The 14,167-nt window shown below is 49.5% G+C and overlaps 1 protein-coding gene across 3 annotated transcripts in view; it reads left to right on the plus strand.

The window, feature by feature from the left end:
* The window catches only part of SHC2 (SHC adaptor protein 2), a 708,489-nt gene that overhangs the window by 643,453 nt on the left and 50,869 nt on the right, over nt 1–14,167 (plus strand). For all 3 annotated transcript variants that reach the window (XM_069648025.1, XM_069648031.1, XM_069648016.1), the window contains one exon: nt 1,352–1,403. In XM_069648025.1, coding sequence (XP_069504126.1) covers nt 1,352–1,403 — 52 coding nt within the window. The remainder of the gene's footprint in view (nt 1–1,351; nt 1,404–14,167) is intronic.

The raw sequence follows: 14,167 nt of genomic DNA on the forward strand, positions 1-14,167 counted from the left end.
TTGAAGAGGGGCCTGGGGGTTGGGACTATCAAGGAACTCAGTGAGTTGATAGAATAGTACTCGCTCTAGTATTGAACTCAATACAAGTAATGACAATTATTGTGGCACCATCCATGCCTAGACAAGCGGAAGCTTAAACTAAGCACCATAGTCGACACAGTTTGTCACAAAACCTCGATTCACTTAGTGTTAGACATGGAGGCAATTAAACCAACCTGTGCCCTTTCAAAGTGAGTTCACCACATTCTCCACCCATGTAGTTAAGGGCACTTGTCTACAAATCCTGTTCTTGGGAGCCCAGAGAAGTCAAACTTTACAGGATAACCGCTCACTATGCAAATAATTCCCATTTACAGCAAATAGAGGTATTTTGTGTTACTCTTTTGAAAACATGGACAGGATTTGGCTCTTAGAGGCTTAGAAAACCTGGTCTAGGCTCTTTAGATTTGGTTTATTTATTAAGTTTATTTATGTTTGCCTTTATATCAGCGCACACAGCACTGAGGCATCTAGGCACCAGTAATAGAAAGTGCAGTGTGCAGTTCATAAAGTGCAAGGACACGGATATGGGTTACAGCATAATGGTAGGTGGTGAAGCTCAATTTGTCAAAGCCTCACCTCACGGTGAAAGGGCTACTATAGGTTTGCAAACAAGCATGAGAGACAAAATCAGTATGTGAACACAGTCTGACAAAGCTTCACCTCATGGTACGGGGGCTACTTCAGGTGTGCAAACGGTTGTATACGAATTGTTCGTTTTACAACTGTTCGAATGACAATCGACCTTTTCACAATTGACCGAATTGTGAAGGTCAATTGTACCATATGTCGGGGGAAACCCCCCACAACCCCCCACCCAACGCCAAACCCTATATATATATATATATATATATATATATATATATATATATATATATATATATATATATATATATTCGGTCAATTTATGAAAAGGTCAATTGTGACCCTTTAAAACCGGTCAATTGTTCATTCGAACAATTGTAAATGAACAATTTGGGTAATACCGTACAAACGACCATCCGAGACATCTGTGTGTGTGTATGTGAACACAATCTGGAAAAGCATCACCTCATGGTGCAGGGGGCTACTTCAGGTGGTTGATATCTTCTGAGGAGAATGGTGTCCACTCAGTTACCAACATGAGTTTAAAACATCCCTTCCTGATTAAAACTCATTGTAAATTCGAAGCTACAGAAGTGGCACAGCAAAATACTCTTGGGGGTTAGCAACAAATGTCGGCTTAGAAGCAACGTTCAGAGCAGCAAATGTTGCAGAGCCAATCACTGGCTGTATGAGCTCATCTAACATGCTGCTCTTGTCTTTTTCGCAGGACACAACAGACTATGTGGCTTACGTCGCAAAGGATCCAATCAACCAAAGAGGTAAGTACGAGAAAGTGATTTCCGGCGATGATAGCAGAGATAATTAAGAGACAATAGAAAGACTAAAGAGGGATGAGGGGGAGGGATGGGAACAGGACATGTTGTTTATTTGAAAAGCAGGTTGAAGTTTGGGTTTGCGTTTTATGTTTTTATTGATGCAGATGTGTTGCTTACAGCCGATGAAGAGGATATTTCCACAGAGATGTTGGTCGTATTGACAATGAAGGAACACTATTCTCAGCAATAAAGATATTGGAGAGGAAGGCAACGGGGTGCTAGTGATGAAGCTGCTAACCAAAAACATATCGATCTTGATGGACAATATAATGGGACGATATGGTAGATGTTCCTGTGTTGGACACAGGTCTGGCCATGGGGCAGTTCTTTTTCTATAGGTTCTGGTTGCACAAGATGTCATTCTAGGTAATATCCTGAATAGCTGCAATCTAGGGAGTCAGGGTTTCTAATACTGGCTATCTTGGTGATGATTCTGGGTATCTGGGGGATGATGTTGGTTATCTTGGGGATGTTGTTTGTTATCTGGGGGATGATACTGGTTATCTTGGTGATGACGCTGGTTATCTGGGGGTGATGTTGGTTTCTGCTGGTGAGTGTTCATTTAGATGTTAGTTGGATTCATGATAGAAGACCAAAAAAGGGTGAACATCATTTTGGGACGGTCCTGGAGGTTTTGGAAATTTCAGTTTTCACTAGTGGGGACCTTCATGAAGCCAGCCCTGATACCTATGGTCCTTTTGGTGATGATGCCCTACATATTCTGTAAGAAATGAAGACATGTGCCCGTTGTGTGCAAATGTTTTCTGTCCAGCAAGAATGACTGGTACCTGTGGTCATGTAGCAGACTTGTAAGATCAGAAGTTGTAGTCTGTACATTCAAGAGAAAGACTGCAGAGCTGAGCATGTGAAAGTCCCAATAGAACGTGGGCAAAGAAAGTTCAAATGTGACTGCAGAAGTCTAGGAGATGGTATATCCCTCCTTATGCTAAATGTGAATATTATTCTCAGAGCAAATATTTGTGGATCAGTAAAGCTAGTAGATATGTAGGCCAGGAGGTCATCAGTGTTGGTCAAGCAATCAATGGTATCTTTAACACATAGAGACAGAAAAACTTTCTTGATTGTAGAAATATATTGAAGTTTGTTATGGCAAGAGCACCATCATCCGGTCAGTGCAGGAGGCAAACAGGATGCTATTGCAGACCAACGTGGTTAGGCTGCGTGTGTATTCACAGAGTGTGCCCTGGCAGGCAACATGCTCCACTCTGAGGAAAGAATGGATGCCATGGTTCCTTGCTCAAGCAGAGTGAGCGCCAGGGAGGTGGCATGGCCCATGGAAGAAAACATTGACAGCCAGAGAGGTGGCGCAGTCTCTGCCAGAGAAGACTGCGCACTCAGTCAGGCAGAATGATCTCCACTCAGGAAACAGCGAGAGACATGTTTTAGGCAAGATTTCCTGTGTGCCTGCTCAGGAAAGCTCATGTGGCCTGGCCAGGGCTGAGTGAGTGCTGCTTATAGAGCATCTTGTCGTTACATGGCAGAGTGAATGGCGATTCTTTAGGATTGTCCCTGATGAGGACACAGCGGATTCCCGTTTCGTGTTCATGTCAGAACAAGTGCTGAGTAGGTGGAATTTCATTTGGTTATTATTATTATTATTATTATTATTATTATTATTATTATTATAATAATAACTATCGCCATTGTTACCGTTTGGTAAGACGTCATGTTTTCCAACCAGGAAAAAGTTAGTGCCATGCAGAGTAATGTTACACCACCGTCAAGGCAGAGTGAGTGATGTGTAGAAGCATGCTGTCTTGTCAGGTCAGACTCAATGCTGTGTTGAAGCAGGCCAGCGTGTCAGGGCAGAGTAAGTGCTATGCAGAAGCATTTTGGCGTGGCAGGGCAGAGTGGGTGTTATGTAGAAGCATGGTGGCTTTTCAGGGCAGAGTGAGTGCTATGTAGAAGCATGCTGGCATTTCAGGGCAGAGTGATTGCTGTGCAGAAACATGCTCGCTTGTCAGGGCAGAGAGAGCGCTGTGTAGAAGCATGCTGTCTTTTCAGGGCAGAGTGAGTGCTGTGTAGAAGCATGCTGGCTTGTTAGGGCAGAGTGAGTGCTGTGTAGAAGCATGCTGGTGTGTCAGGGCATAGTGAGGGCTGTGTAGAAACATGCTTGGTTGTCAGGGCAGAGAGAGTGCTGTGTAGAAGCATGCTGGCTAGTCAGGGCAGAGTGAGTGCGGTGTAGAAGCATGCGCGCTTGTCAGGGCAGAGTGAGTGCTGTGTAGAAGAAGGCTGGCTTGTCAGGGCAGAGTGAGTGCTGTGCAGAAGCATGCTGGCATGTCAGGGCAGAGTGATTGCTGTGTGAAAGCAGGCTGGCACGTCAGGGCAGAGTGAGTGCTGTGTAGAAGAAGGCTGGCTTGTCAGGGCAGAGTGAGTGCTGTGTAGAAGTATGCTGTCTTGTCAGAGCAAAGAAGTGCAGTTTAGAAGCATGCTGACTTGTCAGGGCAAAGTGAGTGCCTTGTAGAATCAGGTTGGCTTGTCGGGGCAGAGTGAGTGCTGTGCAGAAGCATGCTGGCATGTCAGGGCAGAGTGATTGCTGTGTAGAATCATGCTAGCTTTTCAGGGCAGAGTGAGTGCGGTGTAGAAGCATGCTAACTTTTGTGGGCAGAGTGAGTGCTGTATAGAAGCATGCTGGCTTTCCAGGGCAGAGTGAGTGCTATGTAGAAGCATGCTGGCTTGTCAGGGCAGAGTGAGTGCTGTGTAGAAGTAGGCTGGCGTGTCAGGGCAGAGCGAGTGCGGTGTAGAAGCATGAAGTCTTGTCAGGGCAGAGAGGGTGTTGTTTAGAAGCATGCTGGCTTGTTAGGGCAGAGTGAGTGCTGTGTAGAAGCATGCTGGTGTGTCAGGGCATAGTGAGGGCTGTGTAGAAACATGCTGGATTGTCAGGGCAGAGTGAGTGCTGTGTAGAAACATGCTTGGTTGTCAGGGCAGAGAGAGTGCTGTGTAGAAGCATGCTGGCTAGTCGGGGCAGAGTGAGTGCGGTGTAGAAGCATGCTCGCTTGTCAGGGCAGAGTGAGTGCTGTGCAGAAGAAGGCTGGCTTATCAGGGCAGAGTGAGTGCTGTGTAGAAGTATGCTGCCTTGTCAGAGCAAAGAAGTGCAGTTTAGAAGCATGCTGGCTTGTCAGGGCAAAGTGAGTGCCTTGTAGAATCATGTTGGCTTGTCGGGGCAGAGTGAGTGCTGTGCAGAAGCATGCTGGCATGTCAGGGCAGAGTGATTGCTGTGTGAAAGCAGGCTGGCACGTCAGGGCAGAGTGAGTGCTGTGTAGAAGTATGCTGTCTTGTCAGAGCAAAGAAGTGCAGTTTAGAAGCATGCTGACTTGTCAGGGCAAAGTGAGTGCCTTGTAGAATCAGGTTGGCTTGTCGGGGCAGAGTGAGTGCTGTGCAGAAGCATGCTGGCATGTCAGGGCAGAGTGATTGCTGTGTAGAATCATGCTAGCTTTTCAGGGCAGAGTGAGTGCGGTGTAGAAGCATGCTAACTTTTGTGGGCAGAGTGAGTGCTGTATAGAAGCATGCTGGCTTTCCAGGGCAGAGTGAGTGCTATGTAGAAGCATGCTGGCTTGTCAGGGCAGAGTGAGTGCTGTGTAGAAGTAGGCTGGCGTGTCAGGGCAGAGCGAGTGCGGTGTAGAAGCATGAAGTCTTGTCAGGGCAGAGAGGGTGTTGTTTAGAAGCATGCTGGCTTGTTAGGGCAGAGTGAGTGCTGTGTAGAAGCATGCTGGTGTGTCAGGGCATAGTGAGGGCTGTGTAGAAACATGCTGGATTGTCAGGGCAGAGTGAGTGCTGTGTAGAAACATGCTTGGTTGTCAGGGCAGAGAGAGTGCTGTGTAGAAGCATGCTGGCTAGTCGGGGCAGAGTGAGTGCGGTGTAGAAGCATGCTCGCTTGTCAGGGCAGAGTGAGTGCTGTGCAGAAGAAGGCTGGCTTATCAGGGCAGAGTGAGTGCTGTGTAGAAGTATGCTGCCTTGTCAGAGCAAAGAAGTGCAGTTTAGAAGCATGCTGGCTTGTCAGGGCAAAGTGAGTGCCTTGTAGAATCATGTTGGCTTGTCGGGGCAGAGTGAGTGCTGTGCAGAAGCATGCTGGCATGTCAGGGCAGAGTGATTGCTGTGTGAAAGCAGGCTGGCACGTCAGGGCAGAGTGAGTGCTGTGTAGAAGAAGGCTGGCTTGTCAGGGCAGAGTGACTGCTGTGTAGAAGTATGCTGTCTTGTCAGAGCAAAGAAGTGCAGTTTAGAAGCATGCTGGCTTGTCAGGGCAAAGTGAGTGCCTTGTAGAATCAGGTTGGCTTGTCGGGGCAGAGTGAGTGCTGTGCAGAAGCATGCTGGCATGTCAGGGCAGAGTGATTGCTGTGTAGAATCATGCTAGCTTTTCAGGGCAGAGTGAGTGCGGTGTAGAAGCATGCTAACTTTTGTGGGCAGAGTGAGTGCTGTATAGAAGCATGCTGGCTTTCCAGGGTAGAGTGAGTGCTGTGTAGAAGCATGCTGGCTTGTCAGGGCAGAGTGAGTGCTGTGTAGAAGTAGGCTGGTGTGTCAGGGCAGAGCGAGTGCGGTGTACAAGCATGAAGTCTTGTCAGGGCAGAGAGGGTGTTGTTTAGAAGCATGCTGGCTTGTTAGGGCAGAGTGAGTGCTGTGTAGAAGCATTCTGGTGTGTCAGGGCATAGTGAGGGCTGTGTAGAAACATGCTGGATTGTCAGGGCAGAGTGAGTGCTGTGTAGAAACATGCTTGGTTGTCAGGGCAGAGAGAGTGCTGTGTAGAAGCATGCTGGCTAGTCGGGGCAGAGTGAGTGCGGTGTAGAAGCATGCTCGCTTGTCAGGGCAGAGTGAGTGCTGTGCAGAAGAAGGCTGGCTTATCAGGGCAGAGTGAGTGCTGTGTAGAAGTATGCTGCCTTGTCAGAGCAAAGAAGTGCAGTTTAGAAGCATGCTGGCTTGTCAGGGCAAAGTGAGTGCCTTGTAGAATCATGTTGGCTTGTCGGGGCAGAGTGAGTGCTGTGCAGAAGCATGCTGGCATGTCAGGGCAGAGTGATTGCTGTGTGAAAGCAGGCTGGCACGTCAGGGCAGAGTGAGTGCTGTGTAGAAGAAGGCTGGCTTGTCAGGGCAGAGTGAGTGCTGTGTAGAAGAAGGCTGGCTTGTCAGGGCACAGTGAGTGCTGTGTAGAAGTATGCTGTCTTGTCAGAGCAAAGAAGTGCAGTTTAGAAGCATGCTGGCTTGTCAGGGCAAAGTGAGTGCCTTGTAGAATCAGGTTGGCTTGTCAGGGCAGAGTGAGTGCTGTGCAGAAGCATGCTGCCATGTCAGGGCAGAGTGATTGCTGTGTAGAAGCATGCTAGCTTTTCAGGGCAGAGTGAGTGCGGTGTAGAAGCATGCTAACTTTTGTGGGCAGAGTGAGTGCTGCATAGAAGCATGCTGGCGTGTCAGTCAGAGTGAGTGCTGTGTAGAAACATGCTATCTTGTCAGGGCAGAGTGAGTGCTGTGTCGAAGCATGCTGGCTTGCCAGGGCAGAGTGAGTGCTGTGTAGAAGCATGCTGGCTTGTCAGGGCAGAGTGAGTTCTTTGTAGAAGTAGGCTGGCGTGTCAGGGCAGAGCGAGTGCGGTGTAGAAGCATGAAGTCTTGTCAGGGCAGAGAGGGTTCTGTTTAGAAGCATGCTGGCTTGTTAGGGCAGAGTGAGGGCTGTGTAGAAGCATGATGGTGTGTCAGGGCATAGTGAGGGCTGTGTAGAAACATGCTGGATTGTCAGGGCAGAGTGAGTGCTGTGTAGAAACATGCTTGGTTGTCAGGGCAGAGAGAGTGCTTTGTAGAAGCATGCTGGCTAGTCAGGGCAGAGTGAGTGTGATGTAGAAGCATGCTCGCTTGTCAGGGCAGAGTGAGTGCTGTGCAGAAGAAGGCTGGCTTGTCAGGGCAGAGTGAGTGCTGTGTAGAAGTATGCTGCCTTGTCAGAGCAAAGAAGTGCAGTTTAGAAGCATGCTGGCTTGTCAGGGCAAACTGAGTGCCTTGTAGAATCATGTTGGCTTGTCGGGGCAGAGTGAGTGCTGTGCAGAAGCATGCTGGCATGTCAGGGCAGAGTGATTGCTGTGTGAAAGCAGGCTGGCACGTCAGGGCAGAGTGAGTGCTGTGTAAAAGAAGGCTGGCTTGTCAGGGCAGAGTGAGTGCTGTGTAGAAGTATGCTGTCTTGTCAGAGCAAAGAAGTGCAGTTTAGAAGCATGCTGGCTTGTCAGGGCAAAGTGAGTGCCTTGTAGAATCAGGTTGGCTTGTCGGGGCAGAGTGAATGCTGTGCAGAAGCATGCTGGCATGTCAGGACAGAGTGATTGCTGTGTAGAAGCATGCTAGCTTTTCAGGGCAGAGTGAGTGCTGTGTAGAAGCATGCTAACCTTTGTGGGCAGAGTGAGTGCTGTATAGAAGCATGCTGGCGTGTCAGTCAGAGTGAGTGCTGTGTAGAAGCATGAAGTCTTGTCAGGGCAGAGCGAGTGCTGTTTAGAAGCATGCTGGCTAGTCAGGGCAGAGTGAGTGCAGTGTAGAAGCATGCTCGCTTGTCAGGGCAAAATGAGTGCTGTGTGAAAGCAGGCTGGCACATCAGGGCAGAGTGAGTGCTGTGTATAAGAAGGCTGGCTTGTCAGGGCAGAGTGAGTGCTGTTTAGAAGTATGCTGTCTTGTCAGAGCAAAGAAGTGCAGTTTAGAAGCATGCTGCCTTGTCAGGGCAAAGTGAGTGCCTTGTAGAATCATGTTGGCTTGTCGGGGCAGAGTGAGTGCTGACCAGAAGCATGCTGGCATGTCAGAGCAGAATGATTGCTGTGTAGAAGCATGCTAGCTTTTCAGGGCAGAGTGAGTGCTGTGTAGAAGCATGCTAACTTTTGTGGGCAGAGTGAGTGCTGTATAGAAGCATGCTGGCGTGTCAGTCAGAGTGAGTGGTGTGTAGAAACATGCTATCTTGTCAGGGCAGAGTGAGAGCTGTGTAGAAGCATGCTGGCTTGCCAGGGCAGAGTGAGTGCTGTGTAGAAGCATGCTGGCTTGTCAGGGCAGAGTGAGTGCTGTGTAGAAGTAGGCTGGCGTGTCAGGGAAGAGTGAGTGCTGTGTAGAAGTATGAAGTCTTGTCAGGGCAGTGAGAGTGCTGTTTAGAAGCATGCTGGCTTGTCAGGGCAGAGTGAATGCTGTGTAGAAGCAGGCTAACTTGTCAGGGAAGAGCGAGTGCTGTTTAGGAGCATGCCAGCGTGTCAGGGCAGAGTGAGTGCTGTTTAGAAGCATGCTGACATTTCAGGACAAAGTGAGTGCTGTGTAGAAGCATGCTCGCTTGTCAAGGCAGAGTGTGTGCTCTGTAGAAGCATGCTGTCTTTTCAGGACACAGTGAGTGCTGTGTAGAAGCATGCTGGCTTGTCAGGGAAGAGTCTGTGCTGTGTAGAAGCATGATGGCATGTCAGGGCAGAGTTAGTGCTCTGTAGAAGCATGCTGGCTTTGACAGTGCAGAGTGAGTGCTGTGTGGAAACATTCTGGTTAGTCAGGACAGATTGAGTGCTGTGTAGAAGCATGCAGGCTTGTCAGGGCTGAGTGAGTGGTGTGTAGAAGCATGCTGGCGTGTCAGGACAGAGTGAGTGCTGTGTATATGAATGTTGGCTTGTCAGGGCAGAGGGAGTCCTGTGTATTTGCATGCAGCCTTGTCAGGGCAGAGTGAGTGCTGTTTAAAAGCATACTAGCTTGTCAGAGCAAAGTGAGTGCCTTTTAGAATCATGTTGGCTTATCAGGGCAGAGTGAGTGCTGTGCAGAAGCATGCTGGTGTGTTAGGGCAGCGTGAGTGCTGTGTAGAAGCATGCTGGATTGTCAGGGCAAAGTGAGTGCTGTGTAGAAGCATGCTAACATGTCAGGGCAGAGTGAGTGCTGTGTAGAATCATGCTGGTGTTTCAGGGCAGAGCAAGTGCAGTGTAGAAGCATGCTGGCATTTCAGAGCAGAGTGAGTGCTGTGTAGAAGCATGCTGGCTTGTCAGGGCAGAGTGAGTGCTGTGTAAAAGTAGGCTGGCGTGTCAGGGCAGAGTGAGTGCTGTGTAGAAGCATGAAGTCTTGTCAGGGCAGAGAGAGTGCTGTTTAGAAGCATGCTGGCTTGTCAGGGCAAGTGAGTGCTGTGCTGAAACATGCTGACGTGCCAGGGAACAGTGAGTGCTGTGTAGAAGCATGCTGGCTTGTCAGGGTAGAGTGACAGAGTGAGTGCTGTGTATATGAATGTTGGCTTGTCAGGGCAGAGGGAGTCCTGTGTATTTGCATGCAGCCTTGTCAGGGCAGAGTGAGTGCTGTTTAAAAGCATACTAGCTTGTCAGAGCAAAGTGAGTGCCTTTTAGAATCATGTTGGCTTATCAGGGCAGAGTGAGTGCTGTGCAGAAGCATGCTGGTGTGTTAGGGCAGCGTGAGTGCTGTGTAGAAGCATGCTGGATTGTCAGGGCAAAGTGAGTGCTGTGTAGAAGCATGCTAACATGTCAGGGCAGAGTGAGTGCTGTGTAGAATCATGCTGGTGTTTCAGGGCAGAGCAAGTGCAGTGTAGAAGCATGCTGGCATTTCAGAGCAGAGTGAGTGCTGTGTAGAAGCATGCTGGCTTGTCAGGGCAGAGTGAGTGCTGTGTAAAAGTAGGCTGGCGTGTCAGGGCAGAGTGAGTGCTGTGTAGAAGCATGAAGTCTTGTCAGGGCAGAGAGAGTGCTGTTTAGAAGCATGCTGGCTTGTCAGGGCAAGTGAGTGCTGTGCTGAAACATGCTGACGTGCCAGGGAACAGTGAGTGCTGTGTAGAAGCATGCTGGCTTGTCAGGGTAGAGTGAGTGCTGTGTAGAAGCAGGCTAACTTGTCAGGGAAGAGTGAGTGCTGTTTAGGAGCATGCCAGCGTTTCAGGGCAGAGTGAGTGCTGTTTAGAAGCATGCTGACATTTCAGGACAGAGTGAGTGCTGTGTAGGAGTATGGTCGCTTGTCAAGGCAGAGTGTGTGCTGTGTAGAAGCATGCTGTCTTTTCAGGGCACAGTGAGTGCTGTGTAGAAGCATGCTGGCTTGTCAGGGAAGAGTCTCTGCTGTGTAGAAGCATGATGGTATGTCAGGGCAGAGTTAGTGCTCTGTAGAAGCATGCTGGCTTTGACAGTGCAGAGTGAGTGCTGTGTAGAAACATTCTGGTTAGTCAGGACAGATTGAGTGATGTGTAGAAGTATGCAGGCTTGTCAGGGCGGAGTGAGTGGTGTGTAGAAGCATGCTGGCGTGTCAGGGCAGAGTGAGTGCTGTATATATGAATGTTGGCTTGTCAGGGCAGAGGGAGTGCTGTGTATTTGCATGCTGTCTTGTCAGGGCAGAGTGAGTACTGTTTAAAAGCATACTAGCTTGTCAGAGCAAGGTGAGTGCCTTGTAGAATCATGTTGGCTTATCAGGGCAGAGAGAGTGCTGTGCAGAAGCATGCTGGTGTGTTAGGGCAGCGTGAGTGCTGTGTAGAAGCATGCTGGCTTTTCAGGGCAGAGTGAGTGCTGTGTAGAAGCATGCTAACATGTCAGGGCAGAGTGAGTGCTGTGTAGAAGCATGCTGGTGTTTCAGGGCAGAGCGAGTGCAGTGTAGAAGCATGCTGGCATTTCAGGGCAGAGTGAGTGCTGTGTAGAAGCATGCTCGCTTGTCAGAGCAGAGTGAGCCCTGTGTAGAAGCATGCTGGCTTGTCAGGGCAGAGTGTGTACTGTGTAGAAGCATGCTGGCATATCAGGGCAGAGTGAGTGCTCTGTAGAAGTATGCTGGCTTGACAGTGCAGAGTGAGTGCTGTGTAGAAGCATTCTGGCTAGTCAGGGCATAGTGAGTGCTGTGTAAAAGAACGCTGGCTTGTCAGGGCAGAGTGAGTGCTGTGTGGAAGCATGTTTTCTTGTCAGGGCTGGGTGAGTGCTGTGCAGAAGCATGCAGGCTTGAAAAGGCAGAGTAAGTGCTGTGTAGAAGCATGCTGGCGTGTCAGGGCAGATTGAGTGCTGTGTAAAGCATGCTTGCTTGTCAGGGCAGAGTGAGTGCTGTGTAGAAACATTCTGTCTTTTCAGGGCAGAGTGGGTGCTGTGTAGAAACATGCTGGCTTGTTAGGGCAGAGTGAATGTTGAGTGAGCATGCTGGTGTGTCAGGGCATAGTGAGTGCTGTGTAGATGCATGCTAGATTGTCAGGGCAGAGTGAGTGCTTTGTAGAAGAAGGCTTGGTTGTCACGGCAGAGAGAGTGATGTGTAGAAGCATGCTGGCTATTCAGGGCGGAGTGAGTGCTGTGTAGAAGCATGCTCGCTTGTCAGGGCAGAGTGAGTGCTGTGCAGAAGCATTCTGGCTTGTCAAGGCAGAGTAAGTGCTGTGTGGAAGCATGCTGGCATGTCAGGGCAGATTGAGTGCTGTGTAAAGCATGCTTGCTTGTCAGGGCAGAGTGAGTGCTGTGTAGAAACATTCTGTCTTTTCAGGGCAGAGTGAGTGCTGTGTAGAAGCATGCTGGCTTGTTAGGGCAGAGTGAGTGTTGTGTAGAAGCATGCTGGTGTGTCAGGGCATAGTGAGTGCTGTGTAGAAACATGCTGGATTTTCAGGCCAGAGTGAGTGCTGTGTAGAAGAAGGCTTGGTTGTCAGGGCAGAGAGAGTGCTGTATAGAAGCGTGCTGGCTAGTCAGGGCAGAGTGAGTGCTGTGTAGATGCATTCTCACTTGTCAGGGCAGAGTTAGTTCTGTGTGGAAGCAGGTTGGCACGTGAGGGCAGAGTGAGTGCTGTGTAGAAGCAGGCTGGCTTGTCATGGCAGAGTGAGTGCTGTATAGAAGCATGCTGTCTTGTCAGGGCAAAGTGAGTGCGGTTTAGAAGCATGCTTGCTTGTCAGGGCAAAGTGAGTGCCTTGTTGAATCATGTTGGCTTGCTAGGGCAGAGTGAGTGCTGTGTAGAAGCATGCTAACATGTCATGGCAGAGTGAGTGCTGTGTAGAAGCATGCTGGCTTTTCAGGGCAGAGTGAGTGCTGTGTAGAAGCATGCTAACTTTTCAGGGCAGAGTGAGTGCTGTGTAGAAGCATTTCGGCATGTCAGGGCAGAGTGAGTGCTGTGTAGAAGCATGCTGTCTAGTCTGGGCAGAGTGAGTGCTGTGTAGAAGCATACTCACTTGCCACGGCAGAGTGAGTGCTGTGTAGAAGCATGCTGGGTTGTCAGGGCAGAGTGAGTGCTGTGTAGAAGCAGTCTGGCTTGTCAAGGCAGAGTGAGTGCTGTGTAGAAGCATGCTGGCTTGTCAGGGCAAGTGAGTGCTGAAGCATGCTGACGTGTCAGGGAAGAGTGAGTGCTGTTTAGGAGCATGCTGGCTTGTCAGGGCAGAGTTAGTGCTGTATAGGAGCATGCCAGCATGTCAGGGCAGAGTGAGTGCTGTTTAGAAGTATGCTGGCATTTCAGGGCAGAGTGAGTGCTTTTTAGAAGAATGCTCGCTTGTCAGGGCAGAGTGAGTGCTTTGTAGAAGCATGGTGTCTTTTCAGGGCAGAGTGAGTGCTGTGTAGAAGCATGCTGGCTTGTCAGGGCAGACTGAGTGCTGTGTAAAAGTATGCTAACCTGTCAGGGCAGAGTGAGTGCTGTGTAGGAGAATGACGGCATGTCAGGGCAGAGTGAGTGCTGTTTAGAAGCATGCTGACATTTCAGAGCAGAGTGAGTGCTGTGTAAAAGCATGCTGGCTTGTCAGGGCAGAGTTAGTTCTGTTTAGAAGCATTCTAACTTGTCAGGGCAGAGTGAGTGTTGTGTAGGAGCATGCCAGCGTGTCAGGGCAGAGTGAGTGCTGTTTAGAAGCATGCTGGCATTTCAGGGCAGAGTGAGTGCTGTTTAGAAGCATGCTCGCTTCTCAGGGCAGAGTGAGTGCTGTGGAGAAGCATGATGTCTTTTCAGGGAAGAGTGAGTGCTGTTTAGAAGCATTCTGGCTTGTCAGGGCAGAGTGAGTGCTGTGTAAAAGCATGCTAACATGTCAGGGCAGAGTGAGTGCTGTGTAGGAGAATGCCGGCGTGTCAGGGCAGAGTGAGTGCTCTTTAGAAGCATGCTGACATTTCAGGGCAGAGTGAGTGCTGTGTAAAAGCATGCTGGCTTGTCAGGGCAGATTGAGTGCTGTGTAGAAGCATGCTTTCTTCTCAGGGCAGAGTGAGTGCTGTGTAGAAGCATGTTGGCTTGTCAGGACAGAGTCTGTGCTGTGTAGAAGCATGATGGCATGTCAGGGCAGAGTGAGTGCTCTGTAGAAGCATGCTGGCTTTGACAGTGCATACTGAATGCTGTGTAGAAGCATTCTGGTTAGTCAGGGCAGAGTTATGTGCTGTGCAGAAGCATGCTGGTGTGTCAGGGCAGAGTGAGTGCTGGGTATATGTATGCTGGCTTGTCAGGGAAGAGGGAGTGCTGTGTATATGCATGCTGTCTTGTCTGTGCAGAGTGAGTGCTGTTTAAAAGCATACTGGCTTGTCAGAGCAAAGTTAGTGCCTTGTAGAATCATGTTGGCTTGTCAGTGCAGAGTGAGTGCTGTGCAGAAACATGCTGGTGTATCAGGCAGTGTGAGTGCTGTGTAGAAGCATGCTGGCTGATCAGGGCAGAGAGAGTGCTGTGTAGAAGCATGCTAACTTGTCAGGGCAGAGTGAGTGCTGTGTAGAAGCATGCTGGTGTTTCAGGGCAGAGCAAGTGCTGTGTAGAAGCATGCTAGCATTTCAGGGCAGAGTGAGTGCTGTGTAGAAGCATGCTCACTTGTCAGAGCAGAGGGAGCGCTG

Source organism: Ambystoma mexicanum, chromosome 1p (assembly GCF_040938575.1).
Source record: "Ambystoma mexicanum isolate Mex_15411 chromosome 1p, UKY_AmexF1_1, whole genome shotgun sequence".
Classification (NCBI taxonomy): domain Eukaryota; kingdom Metazoa; phylum Chordata; class Amphibia; order Caudata; family Ambystomatidae; genus Ambystoma; species Ambystoma mexicanum.